The sequence below is a fragment of the Pseudophryne corroboree genome, chromosome 2, assembly GCF_028390025.1.
Source record: "Pseudophryne corroboree isolate aPseCor3 chromosome 2, aPseCor3.hap2, whole genome shotgun sequence".
In the NCBI taxonomy this organism is placed as follows: domain Eukaryota; kingdom Metazoa; phylum Chordata; class Amphibia; order Anura; family Myobatrachidae; genus Pseudophryne; species Pseudophryne corroboree.
This window is the reverse complement of record NC_086445.1, coordinates 148,095,873-148,116,553: the sequence shown is the minus strand read 5'-3', so window position 1 is coordinate 148,116,553 and position 20,681 is coordinate 148,095,873. Positions and strand designations below refer to the sequence as shown.

Sequence of the window (20,681 nt, the reverse complement as noted above, 5' to 3'; positions counted from 1 at the left end):
ACACTGTTGGCTTCACCATGTGTCCTTGAGAAAAACACCCTGCGCAGTGTTGAAACGTTGGACCCTCATGCCGTTTTTTCACTCAAAAACATCACTGTTTCATGAAGACCGTGGAGTGCCGCCTGTGTTTCTTACATGTGAGCAGTGCATCGTCCCTCACTACAACAAGCCATCCATATTCTATACATGCTTAAGGAGGGCACCCTGGCTATACTTTCTTTACTTGAGTGCCAACTAAACCACACGGATATATATATATATATATATATATATATATTGCCCCTGAAATGTTGTAGGCTGTTATGTAGCCTGCAACATTTGAGGAGCAATCCACCCATGAGCTCACACCCGTCAGGGTGAGGTGGAAATCATGTCACATCGTATCCCCCTGAACTAGCAGGTTATATGTTATTGTTGCGTATGGAAAAATATTTTACTTTATGTATTGTATTATGCCTTATGTGAAAGTATTATATCCCTCTGTTTGCTAAACATGAATAAATAATTTGAAGCAAATTTACCTATGGTATTTTAAAATAATATATAATCAGGGTATTTTATATAATATATCCATAGCGCACCTGAGGTATTTTTGTTGCTTATATCTATTTATAGGCCCTACTCTCAGGGGATTACCATTAGAGTGCTGCTATAGAGTTCCCAGCTCAAACTGTAGGATACTGTTGTTGTTATATATATATATATATATATATATGTGTATCCTTAAGTCATCCGGCACTCCCATGTAAAGAGTTCCATTTGCTGGGTGCTCGTGCTGTATTGTAATAGTTCCACTGTTGGTGAGAAAGCAACTGCACGTCACTCCAGGTGTTTTTCTACAATTCTGGAGTGACATGCAGTTTGCTTTCTCAGCAACAGTGGAACTATATATATATATATATATATACAAAAGTTCCAAAGTCCGGCACTCCCCACAGCATAAGAAACTTGAGCCGGTGCCCTCACAGATAGAGGATATATAACAAGCGCAGGTGCGGCACTCGAGCCAAAATTAGCAGCGAAAAAATGACAGGCGGAGACTGTATGATTCAATCAATCAACGTTTCAATATTTGAAAATATTGTCATCAGGATTATAATAGTAAGTACAACACATACCTTTATAGTGCCCACCAAACAAGAAAATAGCGGTTCCCGGGCTGGGACTGCACACCCGCCCCGTCGCCGCACACCCACTGACGTCACCCGTGAGGCGCATTCTACTACGTACACCGTTACCATGGCAACCCAAAAACAAGCTGAAAAAATACAATACAGAGTTCATCATCGACACTGTAACAATACAATACAAAATCAATGCTGGCATATACATAAAATACAAAGCACAAGGAAATCTTACCTACACATAGAGACAATGATAATACACTGCCTCACCATACAGACTAACAGCAAAGATCATTTCAACGTAAACTTGCAAAGGTGATATTCTCATTTAACCCATTAGGGGAAATGACATTTAGCCTATAGATCCATCGCGCCTCACACTTCAAAAGGCGCAGGGAGCGATCACCTCCTCGGGCATTTGGCAAAATAGTATCGATCATCCGATATCTTAAGCTGGAAAGGGTATGATGGCACTCCGCAAAATGACGAGCGACCGGTTGGTCGCTAGAACCGGAACTAATAGCTGCCCGAATGGCACTCCGATGATTACCCATTCGCTCTTTAAATTTGCTCTCGGTTTTACCGATATAACTCAAACCGCAAGGGCAGATAATTTGATAAACAACAAAAGATGAATTACAAGTAAAATGATGGAGGATTTTATAAGTTTTGCCTGAATGAGGATGTTGGAACGTGTCGCCAGTTAACAAAAACTGGCAAGTAGTGCATGTACACTTAAAGCAACCCATACGTGTCCTTCCAAACAAGGGGCGGTTAAGGATACTTAAGGAAGATACATCGGTTTTTACCAAGATGTCTTTTAAGTTACGTCCACGGGAGTAACAGGACATTACATCATAATTGGCAAGTTTTAATTTAGCATCGCTTTGTACAATAGGCCATAACTTTTTAATTGTTTTATTAATAGTAGGGGAAGCAAGATTAAATTTATTGACCCACCCAAACTTCTTTCTTTTACTAATATCCGGGGTGGCTGATGTGTTTGTCTTATTAACTAAAGAAATTCTATCCAGAGATAAAACTTTACTTTTACAAGCCTCTAACAAATCCTTACTATAACCACGATCTAGGATTTTTTTTAATCAATAAATCAATTTGGGTTTCAGACATCACCCTATCGCTATTAATGCGGTGAATACGAAGCATCTGGGAGTATGGAAGGCCATTTATCAAAGCTGACGGATGACAGCTTTGCGCTTTCAATAGCATATTCCTATCCGTAGGCTTTGTAAAGAGACTAGTATGGATCTGTTGATTTTTCACGGAAATACACACATCAAGAAAGTGAACAGTCTCTCTGCTTGAAGAATAAGTAAATTTGATGGGATGATCAGAGCAATTATGCTTATTAATCAAATTACTCAAAAACTCAATATCTCCACACCAAATCAAAAGCAGATCATCTATATATCGTAAAAACAATAAAATTCTAGATGATATTGTCTCATCGGAAAAGAATAGTGCATGCTCCACAAAAAACATAACAACATTGGCATAGGCTGGAGCCATGGAACTACCCATGGCACAGCCGCTGGTTTGCAAATAAAACTTGCCGTTGTACAGAAAAAAGTTGTTATTTAAAATGAGTTCAAACAACTGGAGCATGATACCAATCTTATCCGAGGAGAAGTCACTTTTATCGTTCAAAAACACCTGCAACGAATGTAACCCCAAACTATGGGGGATGGAGGTATACAAATTAACCACATCAATGGTAACTAGCCAGCAATCAGATGGTAATAAAGGTAAGTCATGCAACTTGCGTAGCAAAGTAGATGTGTCTAGCAAAAAAGTAGGTTCCACTTGAATAAGGGGTTGCAAAAGGGAATCAAGGTATGCTGCAGCAGGCTGAAAAAGGGAGCCCCGTGCAGACACAATCAGGCGCCCCGGGAGGGGATCTAACCCCTTATGGATTTTTGGTATGGTATAAAAAATTGGGATAATGGGTGATTGTGGAAGTAATACATCTTTAATTTTCTCTGTAATAACACCCATATCCAAAGCCTGGCAGAGTACCCTTACTAATTCCCTCTTACAAACCCTGGTGGGGTCACCAGGTAAGAGGCGATATACCAACGGATCTAGTAGCTGACGCATAACTTCCCGATCATAGTCCACAAAGTCCTGTAAAACGATAGCACCGCCTTTATCCGCCTGGCGGATTATTAAATTCTTATTACCAGCCAGGCTTCTCAAAGCTTGTCATTCAATTGGGGACAAATTAGGGTGATGATTCCCCTTCTCGTTTAATTCCGGACATGCATGAACCTCTTGATCCAAAAGTCTCATAACCGTCCTAATCGTAGGATTATTAGACGGAGGGTCAAAATGGGAACGAGATGCAAACTTTTTAAGGGGTGCAGGGAGTTGTTCACTATTTGTCTCCACATCTTGACCAAAAAATTATTTTAGCCGGAGAGCACGTGATAATTCATACTTTTCCATACCCCACTCCAATTCATCAAATCGCACTGTAGGTATGAAGGATAAACCTTTTGAGAGCAAACTAAATTCTCCAGTTGACAGTTCGTAAGAAGACAAATTAAAGATTAAATCTTTTTGTAAAGTGGGGGACGTCCTACTCTTCCCCTGCCTCTTTGTTTGTTTTCCCCTTCTCGTAAACTTCCTTTGCCTCCTTCTTCTGCCGGGATATTCTTCGGTATTTTGGGGCGTGTGCCCAAAGGGGCCCTCTGAGACTTTGATTGTTCTATTTCACTGTTAGAACTTGTATTGTCATGGGAGGAATCTGTATCAAGACGGCCCATAGACCGATTAACTTGGCGTCTATTTCTTCTGAAAAACGGCTGCTTTCTTTCAGACGTCGAATTACCTGAGGTCCACCGGTAAACCGTATGGCGTTCATAGTCCCCTTCCACTTTGACCAATTTCTCTTTTTTAAATTGGAGCAGATCTTTTTTATACGTAGCCAACTGCAGACTCAAACGGTCCATCCAGTCAGTGCTTTCATCTGCTGATAGAATCGGGACATTAATCTGTTCAAATTGTAAGATCTTATCTTTGATGACCTGAAGCTCTTTAGCTGATTGCTCAATGACAAGAATCATCAAGTCAAAAGAGCAGCGATTTAGAATCCCTATCCAGCGTCTGCAGAATTGAGGGTCAAACCTGCCTATTGTGGGGCAGTTACGGACTCTAAATCCACGGGGAATCATCTTTGATTTGTAATAGTCACTAAGTGACACGCCATGCAAATAAAAATCAATTTCTTTTTTCTTTAATCTTAAAAGATCTCTAAAGATGATCTCAGGTGCGCTAGCCACTGCTTCATCCTTCATACCGGCATTATAAAGAATTGCCTCCACTTCCGACTCCGAAAAGGTATGCGTATCACCAATAGGGTACTGGAATTGTGTTGTTAACTTGATTTTGTATTGTATTGTTACAGTGTCGATGATGAACTCTGTATTGTATTTTTTCAGCTTGTTTTTGGGTTGCCATGGTAACGGTGTACGTAGTAGAATGCGCCTCACGGGTGACGTCAGTGGGTGTGCGGCGACGGGGCGGGTGTGCAGTCCCAGCCCGGGAACCGCTATTTTCTTGTTTGGTGGGCACTATAAAGGTATGTGTTGTACTTACTATTATAATCCTGATGACAATATTTTCAAATATTGAAACGTTGATTGATTGAATCATACAGTCTCCGCCTGTCATTTTTTCGCTGCTAATTTTGGCTCGAGTGCCGCACCTGCGCTTGTTATATATATATATATATATATGTATAATCAAACACATACAGAAATCCATCTGCACTCATAAACCCCCACACAGGGGTGCAGTGGCCTGTGACCACATTGCTTAAGCAATATACCGAGAGCACAGCACTCTGTATATTATGTAGGTGTGTATATATATATATATATATATATATATATATATACATACAGTATAGTGTACATCATAAACAAACCCCTTGTCCTGTGCTATATTGTGCACAATATCTTTATTTAAAACCAGTTGCTACTCCTCTTGGTAGGTCTCTGCCCAGTGGAGTAGCCAGTTTTTGACATGAGGGGGAGTAAATTTGGATAAACAGGCATCCTAGAACTTATTTGCATCCAAGTTACATCAATAATTCTCCTCATATTACACTGATGATCCCATTTGAATGTATATATTTTCCCCAAAAATATATTCTGGGAGTCTCCCTGACAATCAGTCATTCTGGGAGTCTCCCTGCAAGTATGCATACAAAACAGAGAGCATTTTTTTGACCATCACACAAATAATTCTCTCATCACTAATTAACACCGCCTCAAAAATCATTAACTTTTTCAGCATCATTGTAACAATCCCTTTCAACATAATTAGCCCTTAAATCATTAAATTACTATTTCTACTCATGAATTACTGTTCGTATCATCAATCAATTTAATTAATATCCATTACCACTCATTAATTTTCATACTCAGGGAGAGATGTATCAATCCTTTGAGAGAGATATAGGGGTGTATTCAATAACTGTCGGAGGCTGCCGTCTGCCGTCTTCCATCAGAAATAGGTCGGAATGGGTTCCGACCTATTCATTAGAGGCAGTTTTTTTCCGACAAGTCGGGAATTCCCGACCTGTTGGAAAACACGTCGATCCGCATGATCTGTCGGAAATGGGGCCAAGTCCGACAGGTTTTCGCCCCCTTTCCGACAAACTGAATCCGACTTGAAAACAGGCTGGATTGAGGTGAGGAGAAGGGGGGCGGGAAGTACTAACCTGTCCCGCCGCGATAACTGTTGTACTCTGCGCTCCCCTGATATTGTCCACGGTACCTGCTGTCTCCAGCTCCCCCCCCCCGATGCTGCTATTTGCTCCTTGTTTACACATGCACCGCCGCAGCCACTCGTGTCTCAGCTTTATTAAAAGTCGGGGGACGGCCAGGCACCTATCTCCCTGCAGCGCCTCCCACCGCTGCCGCAGACATGTCCCCCCACTGCCAGCTTCCCCCAGTCGATCTCAGCTCCCCCTGCCGCCGTCTCGCTCACCACCACCGACCCCCGCCATCTGCACCCCCCGCCGCTGCTGTCAGCAGCGGCAGGACAGGACCCTGGGTACGGCCAAATCTGACAGTTGGATTTGGCCGTCCATTGAATAGGGGTTGTCGGATCCATTCCGACACCTGCATGTCGAAATGGATCCGAATCTTATTGAATATACCCCATAGTCGAAAAGTTGCCCATAGGATCAGCTTCTAATTGTTATGAATCTAGCACAGTCTATAAAATGACAGAAGCTGATGGGTTACTCTAGGTAACCTCTACTTTCTCTCTATTGATGGTTTGATACTTCCCCCCCTCAATCTAACATAAAAAATCACCTTAATCAATCCCCATAAAAGCATTAATCATGTCACCTTATACAAGAATTAACCCCTCTACCTTCACTAATTAGCCTAAATGATACACATTGACCCCCTATCCTCAATCGCTTCCCCTTCCCCAGTGCCACACACTGTACCTGTAGCTGTCATCATAATCTCTTCTGTGCTGTTTGCACTGCGTGTGTCATTGTCACTGGTGTTAGGAGGTGATTCCGAGCTGTTCGCTCGCTAGCAGATTTTAGCAGCATTGCACACGCTAGGCCGCCGCCCTCTGGGAGTGTATCTTAGCTTAGCAGAATAGCGAACGAAAGATTAGCAGAATAGCGAACGAAAGATTCGAAGGATTGCGAATAGAAAATTCTTAGCAGTTTCTGAGTAGCTCCAGACTTACTCACAGATTGCGATCAGCTCAGGCCGTTTCGTTCCTGGTTTGACGTCACAAACACGCCCTGCGTTCGGCCAGCCACTCCCCCGTTTCTCCAGACACTCCCGCGTTTTTTCCTGGCACGCCTGCGTTTTTCCGCACACTCCCAGAAAACGTCCAGTTTCCGCCCAGAAACACCCATTTCCTGTCAATCATACTCCGATCACTTCAACAATGAAAAATCTTTGTTCGGACGTGAGTAAATCTACTAAGTTTTGTGCTAAAATACTAACCGCATGCGCACTGCATACCATGCGCATGCGCATTTTTGCCTTAATCGCTCCGTTGCGAAAATCGGCAACGAGCGAACAACTCGGAATGACCCCCCTTAGGTGGATAACTGACTAAGGGGTCTATTTACTAAGCCTTGAACGGAGATAAAGTAGACAGTGATAAAGTACTGTACCAGCCAACCAGCTCCTAACTACCATGTCACAGGCTGGGTTTGAAAAATGTTAGGTGCTGATTGGCTGGTACTTTCTCTCCATGCACTTTCTCTCCGTTCAAGGCTTAGTAAATAGACCCCTTATTCCTTATTCCTTTTGGGCCACTTTAAATATTTTTATCACAAACCCATGAAAAAATTACATATAATTTCAAATACTAAGTTCTATGAATTTGATTTGATTTTTTCAAGAATTTTTACTCTGTTTAAACTAGAAAATGGAAAAGGGTGACAGAGACTCCCATTTCTCACCCTACTGCCAGTTTCCTGGGAGTTTAAGTACATGGTAAAATTTACTATGGGCTATGCCAACATTATATAATCTTTATTAAAGCCAATCATAAGTAAGCACAATGCTTCTCCCACTGGCCCTCATTCCGAGTTGATCGCACGTAGTAACTTTTTGCTGCTGGTGCGATCAACTTGACGCCGCCTGTGGGAGAGTGTATTTTAGCATAGCAGGCAGGGCCGGTGCAAGGCTTCTCGGCACCCTAGGCAAAACTTCTGTCTACTGCCGCCCCCCCCCCCCCCTTTTCCTCACACTACCCATACCCACCCGTCCAGCAGGTAAATGTGTGACAGTGAATTCTTATAAGTTCCGCAGCTGTCAAAAAGAGACCGTCCCCTAAAGAAAAAACTATGTAAAAGTTTACTGACACAAACACACTGACACAGATAGACTACCACTACTTACTGACACAGACATCACTTGTTGTTGGCACATACATACTTACTGACAGACACCCCCTAAATGACATAGACACTAGTTACTGGCAGATACCTCTTACTGACACAGATGCCCCTTACTGACAAATACCCCTGACATAGACACCAGTTATTGGCACATACATACCCAGACATACCTTACTGACACAAATTTACTGACACAGATACTTACTGACATATACCCTTTACTGACACACACACTACTTACAGATATACAGCACACCCCTTACTGACGCCACTTGCTTCCTACAGATTGTAAGCTTGCGAGCAGGGCCTTCCTACCTCTGTCTGTCTGTTTTTACCCAGTTTTGTTCTATTACTGTTGTTCTAATTGTAAAGCGCAACGGAATATGCTGCGCTATATAAGAAACTGTTAATAAATAAATAAATACTGGCATGTACATAGACACTCCTTGCTGACAAAGATACAACTTACTGACACACACTACACAGACACCACTTACCGACACACACACACACACACACACACACACACACACACACACACACACACACACACACACACACACACACTACTTACTCACACACAGCACACTACTTACTGACACACACACAGCACTTACTGACACAAACACACACACACACACCACTTACTGACACAAATGCACATACTACACAGAAACCACTTACTGACACACACACAAACACCACTTACTGACATAAATGCACACAGACACCACTTACTGACACACACACACACACACACACACACACACACACACACACACCACTTACTGACACATTTACCACGTAGGTGAGACTAAGCGCTGTGTTAGTGTAGTGATGAATAAATAAATGAAAAAATGATGATATAATATAAATGAAAATAATGAACAAAATAGAAAAAATATGGTGGTAAATAATAATGCTAAAAAATAATAATAAAAAAATGATTTCAAAAAATTGTGGCTTGCGGCAATGAATTGGAAAAAAGAGGAGAGTGCAGTGGGTGCAGCAGGAGAAGAAAGGAGAAAGATTGGAAAGAGGACACTAGGAATAATTTGAAAAATAAAAAATAAATAAATAATAAAATATAAAAACAATGGTCTAGTGGCCCGATGTTTACAGGCCCTTCTACGTGATTTGATTTGGTGTGGAGCTGGTTAGAGAAAATTATAGTCCCGCTTTGAACGCTTGGTGGACACTGTCCCTGGCTTACCCTAAGTCAGGTCCCGCTCTGTGCGCTATGCGCTGTGACCTGAAGTTCGGGTCTCGGCTTCCGGTGATGGCAGACGCTGGCGGCTTTGCTTTCTCCTTCTCTTGTGTCTGCTCCCACGCTATATCCAATGCATTTCGAGTGGGATCTGACATAGGGTAAGCCCTTTTTTCCTATTCATTGCCGCAAGCCACAATTTTTTTTCATCATTTTTTTATTATTATTAGTTTTTATTATTATTATTATTATTATAATTTTTTATCATTATTATTTACCACCATATTTTTTCTATTTTGTTTTTTCTTTTTATTTATAATATATCATAATTTTTTCATTTATTTATCCATCACTGTGCCAGACATACACTAACACAGCGCTTAATCTCGCCTCCAAAAATAAGAATTTACTCACCGGTAATTCTATTTCTCATAGTCTGTAGTGGATGCTGGGGACTCCGTAAGGACCATGGGGATTAGCGGCTCCGCAGGAGACTGGGCACAACTATAAAGAAAGCTTTTAGACTACTGGTGTGCACTGGCTCCTCCCACTAAGACCCTCCTCCAGACTTCAGTTAGGATACTGTGCCCGGAAGAGCTGACACAATAAGGAAGGATTTTGAATCCCGGGTAAGACTCATACCAGCCACACCAATCACACCGTATAACTCGTGATACAATACCCAGTTAACAGTATGATAACAACTGAGCCTCTCAACAGATGGCTCAACAATAACCCTTTAGTTAAGCAATAACTATATACAAGTATTGCAGACAATCCGCACTTGGGATGGGCGCCCAGCATCCACTACGGACTACGAGAAATAGAATTACCGGTGAGTAAATTCTTATTTTCTCTAACGTCCTAAGTGGATGCTGGGGACTCCGTAAGGACCATGGGGATTATACCAAAGCTCCCAAACGGGCGGGAGAGTGCGGATGACTCTGCAGCACCGAATGAGCAAACTCAAGGTCCTCCTCAGCCAGGGTGTCAAACTTGTAGAATTTAGCAAACGTGTTTGACCCCGACCAAGTAGCTGCTCGGCAAAGTTGAAGAGCCAAGACCCCTCGGGCAGTCGCCCACGAAGAGCCCACCTTCCTCGTGGAATGGGCTTTTACTGATTTAGGATGCGGCAGTCCAGCCGCAGAATGTGCAAGCTGAATCGTACTACAGATCCAGCGAGCAATAGTCTGCTTTGAAGCAGGTGCACCCAACTTGTTGGGCGCATACAGGATAAAGAGCGAGTCAGTCTTTCTGACTCCAGCTGTCCTGGAAACATAGATTTTTAGGGCCCTGACTACATCCAACAACTTGGAAGCCTCCAAGTCATTTGTAGCCGCAGGCACCACGATAGGTTGGTTCAGATGAAAAGCTGATACCACTTTGGGGAGAATTCTGCCCTATCCATATGGAAAATCAGATAAGGGCTTTTACATGACAAAGCCGCCAATTCTGATACTCGCCTGGCCAAAGCCGAGGCCAACAACATGACCACTTTCCACGTGAGATATTTCAAATCCACGGTTTTCAGTGGCTCAAACCAATGTGACTTTAGGAATCCAACACCACGTTGAGATCCCAAGGTGCCACTGGAGGCACAAAAGGGGGCTGAATATGCAGCACTCCCTTAACAAAAGTCTGAACTTCAGGTAGTGAAGCCAGTTCTCTCTGGAAGAAAATCGATAGAGCCGAAATCTGGACCTTAATGGAACCCAATTTAAGGCCCATAGTCACCCCTGACTGTAGGAAGTGCAGGAAACGGCCCAGCTGAAATTCCTCTGTTGGGGCCTTCCTGGCCTCACACCACGCAACATATTTTCGCCATATGCGGTGATAATGGTTTGCGGTTACTTCTTTCCTAGCTTTAATCAGCGTAGGAATGACTTCCTCCGGAATGCCCTTTTCCTTCAGGATCCGGTGTTCAACCGCCATGCCGTCAAACGCAGCCGCGGTAAGTCTTGGAACAGACAGGGCCCCTGCTGCAGGTCTTGTCTGAGCGGTAGAGGCCATGGGTCCTAGGACATCATTTCTTGAAGTTCCGGGTACCAAGCTCTTCTTGGCCAATCCGGAACAATGAGTATAGTTCTTACTCCTCTTCTCCTTATTATCCTCAGTACCTTTGGTATGAGAGGAAGAGGAGGGAACACATAAACCGATCGGTACACCCACGGTGTTACTAGAGCGTCCACAGCTATCGCCTGCGGGTCTCTCGACCTGGCGCAATATTTTTCTAGCTTTTTGTTTAGGCGGGACGCCATCATGTCCACCTGTGGCTTTTTCCACTGGTTTACAATCATTTGAAAGACTTCTGGATGAAGTCCCCACTCTCCCGGGTGGAGGTCGTGCCTGCTGAGGAAGTCTGCTTCCCAGTTGTCCACTCCCGGAATGAACACTGCAGACAGTGCTAACACGTGATTTTCCACCCATCGGAGAATCCTTGTAGCTTCTGCCATTGCCGTCCTGCTTCTCGTGCCGCCCTGTCGATTTACATGGGCGACCGCCGTGATGTTGTCTGACTGGATCAGTACCGGCTGGTTTTGAAGCAGGGGTTTTGCCTGACTTAGGGCATTGTAAATGGCCCTCAGTTCCAGAATATTTATGTGCAGGGAAGTCTCCTGACTTGACCATAGTCCTTGGAAGTTTCTTCCCTGTGTTACTGCTCCCCAGCCTCGAAGGCTGGCATCCGTGGTCACCAGGACCCAGTCCTGTATGCCGAATCTGCGGCCCTCTTGAAGATGAGCACTCTGCAGCCACCACAGCAGAGACACCCTTGTCCTCGGAGACAGGGTTATCAGACGATGCATCTGAAGATGCGATCCGGACCACTTGTCCAACAGGTCCCACTGAAAGGTTCTTGCATGAAACCTGCCGAATGGAATCGCTTCGTAGGAAGCTACCATTTTTCCCAGGATCCGCGTGCAGTGATGCACCGACACCTGTTTTGGCTTTAGGAGGCCTCTGACTAGAGATGACAGCTCCTTGGCCTTCTCCTCCGGGAGAAACACTTTTCTCTGTTCTGTGTCCAGAACCATCCCTAGGAACAGCAGACGTGTCGTAGGGACCAGCTGTGACTTTGGAATGTTTAGAATCCAGCCGTGCTGTTGTAGCACATCCCGAGATAGTGCTACCCCTACCAACAACTGCTCTCTGGAACTCGCCTTTATCAGGAGATCGTCCAAGTACGGGATAATTAAAACTCCCTTCTTTCGAAGGAGTATCATCATTTCGGCCATTACCTTGGTAAAGACCCTCGGAGCCGTGGATAGACCGAACGGCAACGTCTGGAATTGGTAATGACAATCTTGTACCACAAATCTGAGGTACTCCTGGTGAGGATGGTAAATGGGGACATGTAGGTAAGCATCCTTGATGTCCAGTGATACCATGTAATCCCCCTTGTCCAGGCTTGCAATAACCGCCCTGAGCGATTCCATCTTGAACTTGAATTTTTTTATATATGTGTTCAAGGATTTCAAATTTAAAATGGGTCTCACCGAACCGTCCGATTTCGGTACCACAAACATTGTGGAATAGTAACCCCTTCCTTGTTGAAGTAGGGGCACCTTTACTATCACTTGTTGTGAATACAGCTTGTGAATTGCCTGTAACACTGCCTCCCTGCCTGAGGGAGTGGTTGGCAAGGCAGATTTGAGGAAACGGCGGTGGGGAGACGTCTCGAATTCCAGCTTGTACCCCTGAGATACTCTTGAAGGATCCAGGGATCCACCCGTGAGCGAGCCCACTGATTGCTGAAGTTTTTGAGACGGGCCCCCACCGTACCTGGCTCCGCCTGTGAAGCCCCAGCGTCATGCTGTGGACTTAGAGGAAGTGGGGGAGGACTTTTGCTCCTGGGAACTGGCTGTATGCTGCAGCTTCTTTCCCCTACCTCTGCCTCTGGGCAGAAAGGACGCGCCTTTAACCCGCTTGCCCCTATTGGGCCGAAAGGACTGTACCTGATAATACGGTGCTTTCTTTGGTTGTGAGGGAACATGGGGTAAAAATGTAGACTTCCCAGCTGTTGCTGTGGAAACGAGGTCCGAGAGACCATCCCCGAACAACTCCTCACCCTTATAAGGCAGAACTTCCATGTGTCGTTTGGAATCTGCATCTCCTGTCCACTGCCGAGTCCATAACCCTCTCCTGGCAGAAATGGACATTGCACTAATTTTGGATGCCAGCCGGCAAATATCCCTCTGTGCATCCCTCATGTATAAAAGTGCGTCTTTTATATGCTCTACGTTTAGCAATATAGTGTCCCTGTCTAGGGTATCTATATTTTCTGACAGGGAATCTGACCACGCAGCAGCAGCACTGCACATCCAGGCTGAAGCAATAGCCGGTCTCAGTATAACACCTGTGTGTGTATATATAGATTTCAGGATAGCCTCCTGCTTTCTATCAGCAGATTCCTTCAGGGCGGCCGTATCCGGAGACGGTAGTGCCACCTTCTTTGACAAGCGTGTGAGCGCTTTATCCACCCTAGGGGATGTTTCCCAGCGTGACCTATCCTCTGGCGGGAAAGGGTACGCCATTAGTAACCTCTTAGAAATTACCAGCTTTTTATCAGGGGAAGCCCACGCTTCTTCACACACTTCATTTAACTCTTCAGATGGAGGAAAAGCTACTGGTAGTTTTTTCTCTCCAAACATTATACCCTTTTTTTGTGGTACCGGGGGTAACATCAGAAATGTGCAACACATTTTTCATTGCCTCAATCATGTAACGTGTGGCCCTACTGGAAGTTACATTAGTCTCATCGTCGTCGACACTGGAGTCAGTATCCGTGTCGACATCTGTGTCAGCCATCTGAGGTAGCGGGCGTTTTAGAGCCCCTGATGGCTTTTGAGACGCCTGGGCAGGCACAGGCTGAGAAGCCGGCTGTCCCACAATAGGTATGTCGTCAAAGCTTTTATGCAAGGAGTCGACACTGTCGCGTAAGTCCTTCCACAGCACCATCCACTCAGGTGTCGACCCCGCAGGGGGTGACATCACGTTTACAGGCATTTGCTCCGCCTCCACATAAGCCTCCTCATCAAACATGTCGACACAGCCGTACCGACACACCGCAAACACACAGGGAATGCTCTGACAGAGGACAGGACCCCACAAAGCCCTTTGGGGAGATAGAGAGAGAGTATGCCAGCACACACCAGAGCGCTATATAACACAGGGATCCCACTATCAATGAGTGTTTTACCTTATAGCTGCTTTTTTATATATATCATATATATATATATTATCTATACTGCGCCTAAATTTAGTGCCCCCCCCCCCTCTCTTTTTTACCCTTCTGTAGTGTTCAGACTGCAGGGGAGAGCCAGGGAGCTTCCTTCCAGCGGAACTGTGAGGGAAAAATGGCGCCAGTGTGCTGAGGGAGAAGCCCCGCCCCCTTTTCGGCGGACTTTCTCCCGCTTTTTCTGGAATACTGGCAGGGGTAATTTTACATCTATATAGCCTCTAGGACTATATATGATGTATATTTGCCAGCCAAGGTGTCATATATTGCCCTCAGGGCGCCCCCCCCCCCCCCCCAGCGCCCTGCACCCATCAGTGACCGGAGTGTGAGGTGTACATGAGGAGCAATGGCGCACAGCTGCAGTGCTGTGCGCTACCATGGTGAAGACCGAAGTCTTCTGCCGCCGATTTTCCAGACCTCTTCGTTGCTTCTGGCTCTGTAAGGGGGACAGCGGCGCGGCTCCGGGAACGAACACCAAGGTCGGATCCTGCGGTCGATCCCTCTGAGCTAATGGTGTCCAGTAGCCTAAGAAGCCCAAACTACCACCTGTTAGGTAGGTTCGCTTCTTCTCCCCTTAGTCCCTCGCTGCAGTGAGTCTGTTGCCAGCAGATCTCACTGTAAAATAAAAAACCTAAATATACTTTCTTTCTAGGTGCTCAGGAGAGCCCCTAGTGTGCATCCAGCTCAGCCGGGCACAAGAATCTAACTGAAGTCTGGAGGAGGGTCTTAGTGGGAGGAGCCAGTGCACACCAGTAGTCTAAAAGCTTTCTTTATAGTTGTGCCCAGTCTCCTGCGGAGCCGCTAATCCCCATGGTCCTTACGGAGTCCCCAGCATCCACTTAGTACGTTAGAGAAAACGGATTCCCTGATCTATAAATTGAGCAGCTCACATCAAGCGCAGCAAACTATTATTATTTCCCCCAAACATTTACCACATAGACACCACTTACTGACACACACACCCTACATAGACACCACTTACTGACACACACACCCTACACAGACACCACTTACTGACGCACACACCCTACATAGACATCACTTACTGACACACACACACACACACACACACACACACACACACTCTACATAAACACCACTTACTAACACACGCCCTACATAGACACCACTTACTGACACACACACCCTACATAGACATCACTTACTGACACACACCCCCTACATAGACACCACTTACTGACAAGAATGCAGACACCACTTACTGACACACAGACAGCACTTACTTACACAAACCCACTTACTGACACAAATGAACACAGACAGCACTTACTGACACAAACAGACACCACTTACTGACACCAACTCACTAAACAGACACCACTTACTGACACCAACTCACTAAACAGACACCACTTACTGACACCAACTCACTAAACAGACACCACTTACTGACACCAACTCACTAAACAGACACCACTTACTGACACCAACTCACTAAACAGACACCACTTACTGACACAAGGTGAGAGGGTAACCCCCGGGTGTGCGCTGCTTCTCGCAGATGTCCGCCCGCTCTGCCATCCACGGACCCGGCTGTCATCTTCTCAGTGCAGCCTCCTCCTCCATGCCCAGGTGTTGGTCCCTCTGGCAGGCGGGGGCCGAGTTCTCTGGGACACTCCGACACTGACTTATATCGCAGCGGAGCAGGGACAGGAAGGAGCCGGCAACATGATGCAGGAGGGAGGGGGAGGCAGCGGGTAACAATCAGGAGCGGGAGTCCAATTGCGGGGGAAAGGAAGGGGGAGCTGGTGACAACACGCAGTAGGTCAGGAGCCAATCGCGGGATTGCGTGAAGGCGAGGGGGGGGTATCATTCGGCTATACAATCACGCGGGGGGGGGGGGGGCGCGGATAACATTCGGGGGAGCCCAATCGCAGGGACGGAGGAAGTAGCCAACATGACATGGGTGCCAACCGCCAGTGGAGCTGCCGGCTGGTAATTTATTCACTGTGCAGTGCCGCCCTCCAGTGGTCGCCGCCCATAGGCAGCTGCCTAAAGCTGCCTAGTGGTAGCGCCGGCCCTGATAGCAGGGCTGTGATCGCTTGTGCAGCCCTGCTATGCTAAAACAGTTTCCTGCAAAACAAGACCAGGGTCAGACTTACTTACCCTATGCGACGGATCCAGCGACGAAGGTCCCGGGATTGACGTCAGACATCCGCCTTCCAAACGACTGGACACGCCAGCGTTCGGATCTCCACGCCCGTAAAACGGTGAGTCTCCGCCCCAGAACACCTCCCCGCTGTCAATCTTCTTGTGATCGCGCTAGCGATCACTTTCTTTTCTCTTCTGGTCATTGCGCATTGCGGGTGCCGCGCATGCGCAGTTCCGAACCCGTTCGCACCGCAGCGAAGAACTGCTGCATGCGAATGGGTCAGAATGACCCCCACTGTCTGCTGTTTGTGGGATTTGAGCAATCCATCAGCACAGTGGACCAGAAAGACTGGAGAGCAGCAGACAGCCAGAAGAGACAGGAATCTTACCATTAGCTGGGAAAATATAAGGCTGATCCTGAGTATGATGCCGCCATGGCTTTTGCCACAGTCGCATCTGTAACTTTATGCTAATGCCGCTACAAAGCCCATCTCTGGTGTAAATCCATGCATCCGAATGTGCAAGCACTTTGACCCCCATTGCCAGAGTCTGTATTGCTGAAACTTGCACCAGCCTTATGGCAGTTTCTCCATCTTAGTATGGCCTCTTATGTGAGCAGTTTAGCATCTCTGTGGTCAGCAGCTCTCAGCGACACTACCATGAGACGGCACCTCTGCCTGCATATTTTTAGCCACCCCTTTGTTAGCGTTTAGGAACACCCTATACACTACCATTACAGTTCTGCTACTTTGCGTACAAATTTGTATTGCCTCTCTGTATTCAGATACTAGTCTTAACCCAAATGGACATAACGTTGACTTTAAGTTGAAGTAGTTTTTAGAATAATGGTCCTTTGTTTTCTTCTTTTATATCTGGTATTTTTAAATTGTATATCTTGATAGTTTATTAATTTTAATTTTTATTTGCAGGTACCCCAAAAAAGGCAATCAATATGATTAAGAACATCAAATTCAGGTCATGGTAGGTCACTTCCTTCCGGTATAGGGATGGACTTTTCTGGAATACTAAGTCCAGCATAGCTTATTGGATAAGGAAGGATGTGGATCATAACTTGACCATTCAACAAGCTTTCACAAAGAAATTAGAAAGGACCTACAAGTGGAGCGTACTCTGTTGAGAATAAAGATGACCACCAAGTGACATGCAACTGGAAGCGATAATTGGAATGCATTCATCATTTACAGATTAATTCTAAAGTATACTAAAATTGTCGCCAATTTGAATGCAAACGGAAGTTGATGGTGGAACGCAATGTCACTTCCGCTCACCTTAACCCAGAAGTGGGTGAAACAAATAATTGCCAAGAGAAGGGGTATAAATATCTGGATCCTGCAGGGACATGCTATACAATCCTGTAAAAGGAGTTAAGCTCCGAAACGCGTTGTGTGCCGGCGCCGCAGGGAGATGCCGGGCGCCCACTGAGATTGTGTTACCAGCGGGCGCCCGGCTCTCTCTCCACAGCAGAAGGCGGCGGCAGGAGCTCACTACTGAGCTCCGGCTTCCGGCCCTGTCACTGCGCACTATAGGACGTCTCTCTTATAGTGCTGGGGAACCGGACGCCAGGAGGATCACAGCGGTCGGATGCGGGAGCAGGGCTTGGTAAGTATGGTGGTTTTTTTTATAAGTGTGTTAGCGGTGTGTCTACTGGGGGCAAACTACAGGGGCGCATTACTATTGGGGGCAAACTACTGGGGGCATAACTACAGGGGCTAAACTACTGGGGGCATTACTATTTGGGGGCTAAACTACAGGGGGGCTAAACTACAAGGGAGCAAACTACAGGGGGCATTACTACAAGGGGGCTAAACTACTGGGGGCATTACTACTTGGGGCAAGCTACATGGTGATAACTACTGGGGGCAAGCTACTGGGGGCAAACTACAGGGGCGCATTACTACTGGGGACATAACTACAGGGGGGCATTACTACTTCGGGCAAACTACCGGGGGCATAACTACAGGGGCTAAACTACTGGGGGCATTACTACTTGGGGGCTAAACTATAAGGGGAAAAACTACAGGGGGCATTACTACTGGGGGCTAAACTACAAGGGGGCAAACTACAAGGGGGCTAAACTACTAGGGGGCATTACTACTTGTGGGCAAACTACTGGGGACAAGCTACATGGGGCAAGCTACTGGGGGCAAACTACATGGGCGCATTACTACTGGGGGCATAATTACAGGGGCGCATTACTACTGAGGGCATAACTACAGGGGTGCATTACTACTCGGGGCATAACTACAGGGGCATTACTACAGGGGGGCTAAACTACTGGGGAGCATAACTACAGGGGCTAAACTACTGGGGCATTACTACTGGGTGGCTAAACTACTGGGGACTTAACTGCAGGGGCTAAACTACAGGGGGCATTACCACTGGGGGCTAAACTACATGGGGCAAACTACATGAGGACTAAACTACAGGGGCTAAACTACTGGGGTCATTACCACTTGGAGACTAAACTAAAGTGGGGGTAAACTACAGGGGTCATAACTGCAGGGGCATTACTACTGGGGGCATAACTACTGGGGCTAAACTACAGGGGGCTAAACGACTGGGGGCATTACTACAGGCAACATTACTACTGGAGGCAATACTACACAGGGGCATTACCTTTAAGGGCATTACTAATGGGGGCACTACTAATGAGGGCACTGTAAAGTGGGCACTTCATAAGGGGCATCACTCCTGGGGACATAAGGGGCACTACTACTCAGTGCTGTGCAGTGAGGACGGTGGCTGGTGAGGCACTGCAACCATAATGTCCGTCAAGTACCGCCGATGTCTCCAACCACTGCTGGGCCAATGCTAGCTACTGCCACCACTAATTGGTGTCACCCCTGCCAATAGCCTACAAAATAACTGCCATCAACCACCCGGCCCCAAGCCGCTAATCTGCATCTCAGTCTGATGCTGCCATCATTGCCACTCAAACTTGTGATGAGCAGGCGGCTAATATATTGTAAATTTGTATAAATTTATGGGAGAGATAGAGGTGGAATATGGGGAGATAGGAGAGAGAGGAGAAATAAGGAGACAGGAGGAACAGGGGGAGCCAAGAGAGAGAGAGAGAGAGAGGAGGAATAGGGGAAGACTGGAGAGAAAGGGAGGAGGAGCAGGGGGGCAGACTGGGAGTAGTAGTGGTGGAGAGCAGGGGGCAGGATGGAAGTAGCAGTGGAGAGTGGGGGACAGGATTAGAGTAACAGTAGTGCAGAGTAGGGGGGCAGGCAGGAAGTAATAGAAGGGGGGCAGGATGGGAATAGTGGTGGGAAGAAGTGGGCAGTATGGGAGTGGAAGGGACTCGGCAAATTTAGAATAAGCTGAAAATGGATCTCACCTACTCTTAGATAGCTCCCGGGTCCCAGTCACCGTTGATCCCTCCATGCTGATAGCAGGCTCAGGCTCACACAGGACGGACTGACAGCCTGAGTGGAAGTGATGGGTCCCGCTCCTCCGATAGCTCACGCCAGTCTCTTCCCTGCATGGTCCAGGGTAGCTTGGACAGAAGGGTGGACATTGCCTGCGATCGGGTTGGGTGTGGGGGCAGTACATGATAAGGCTCTTTTGGCGGGATGCATCATGCTACTAGCGCCATGTTAAGCATGTTTTAGGGCTTCGCATATGCATGAATCCTAATCTAACTACCTGCGGTTTTTCTGCCTTCCGCATATGGATCTGTCTTGCTTCCTCGGCGATTCGCGGCTCTCCCTCATTGAAGTCTACTGACGGCACCTGCTTCCTGGTACGTGTCAATGTAGGAGGCGCTATGCTCTCGTCGGTTTGTCCAGTTCTTTCTACGCCATCTTGTGGTGGCATTTAAAGTCCTCCTTAGGCATTTTTAACTGTTGTTTTAGTTAAGGTATATTTTAAATAATATTATTTTCTTTTTTGTAGCTAATTGATTTGCCAATGTTCATCTAATATTATGATATAGCTCTATTAATTCTATTTTAGGGTTTGTTTTTTTCAGTTCCATTATAATCATGTTCACATATTAACTATTTTATATTCAGATATACATTTTAAGCCTGTTTTTATTAAATATATATATATATATATATATAT

General features: G+C 46.1%; 1 protein-coding gene across 4 annotated transcripts in view; it reads right to left on the bottom strand.

The window, feature by feature from the left end:
* Positions 1 to 20,681, bottom strand: part of LOC135004291 (uncharacterized) — a 512,715-nt gene that overhangs the window by 27,970 nt on the left and 464,064 nt on the right. For 3 of the 4 annotated variants that reach the window (XR_010205131.1, XR_010205133.1, XM_063951797.1), the window contains exon 2: positions 1,119 to 1,258. The exons of the other annotated variant lie outside the window; for it this stretch is intronic. Coding sequence is in view for 1 of the 3 variants with exons in the window: in XM_063951797.1 (XP_063807867.1) it covers positions 1,119 to 1,218 (100 nt within the window). In the remaining 2 variants the exon portion in view is untranslated. The remainder of the gene's footprint in view (positions 1 to 1,118; positions 1,259 to 20,681) is intronic. 4 annotated transcript variants of the gene reach the window in all.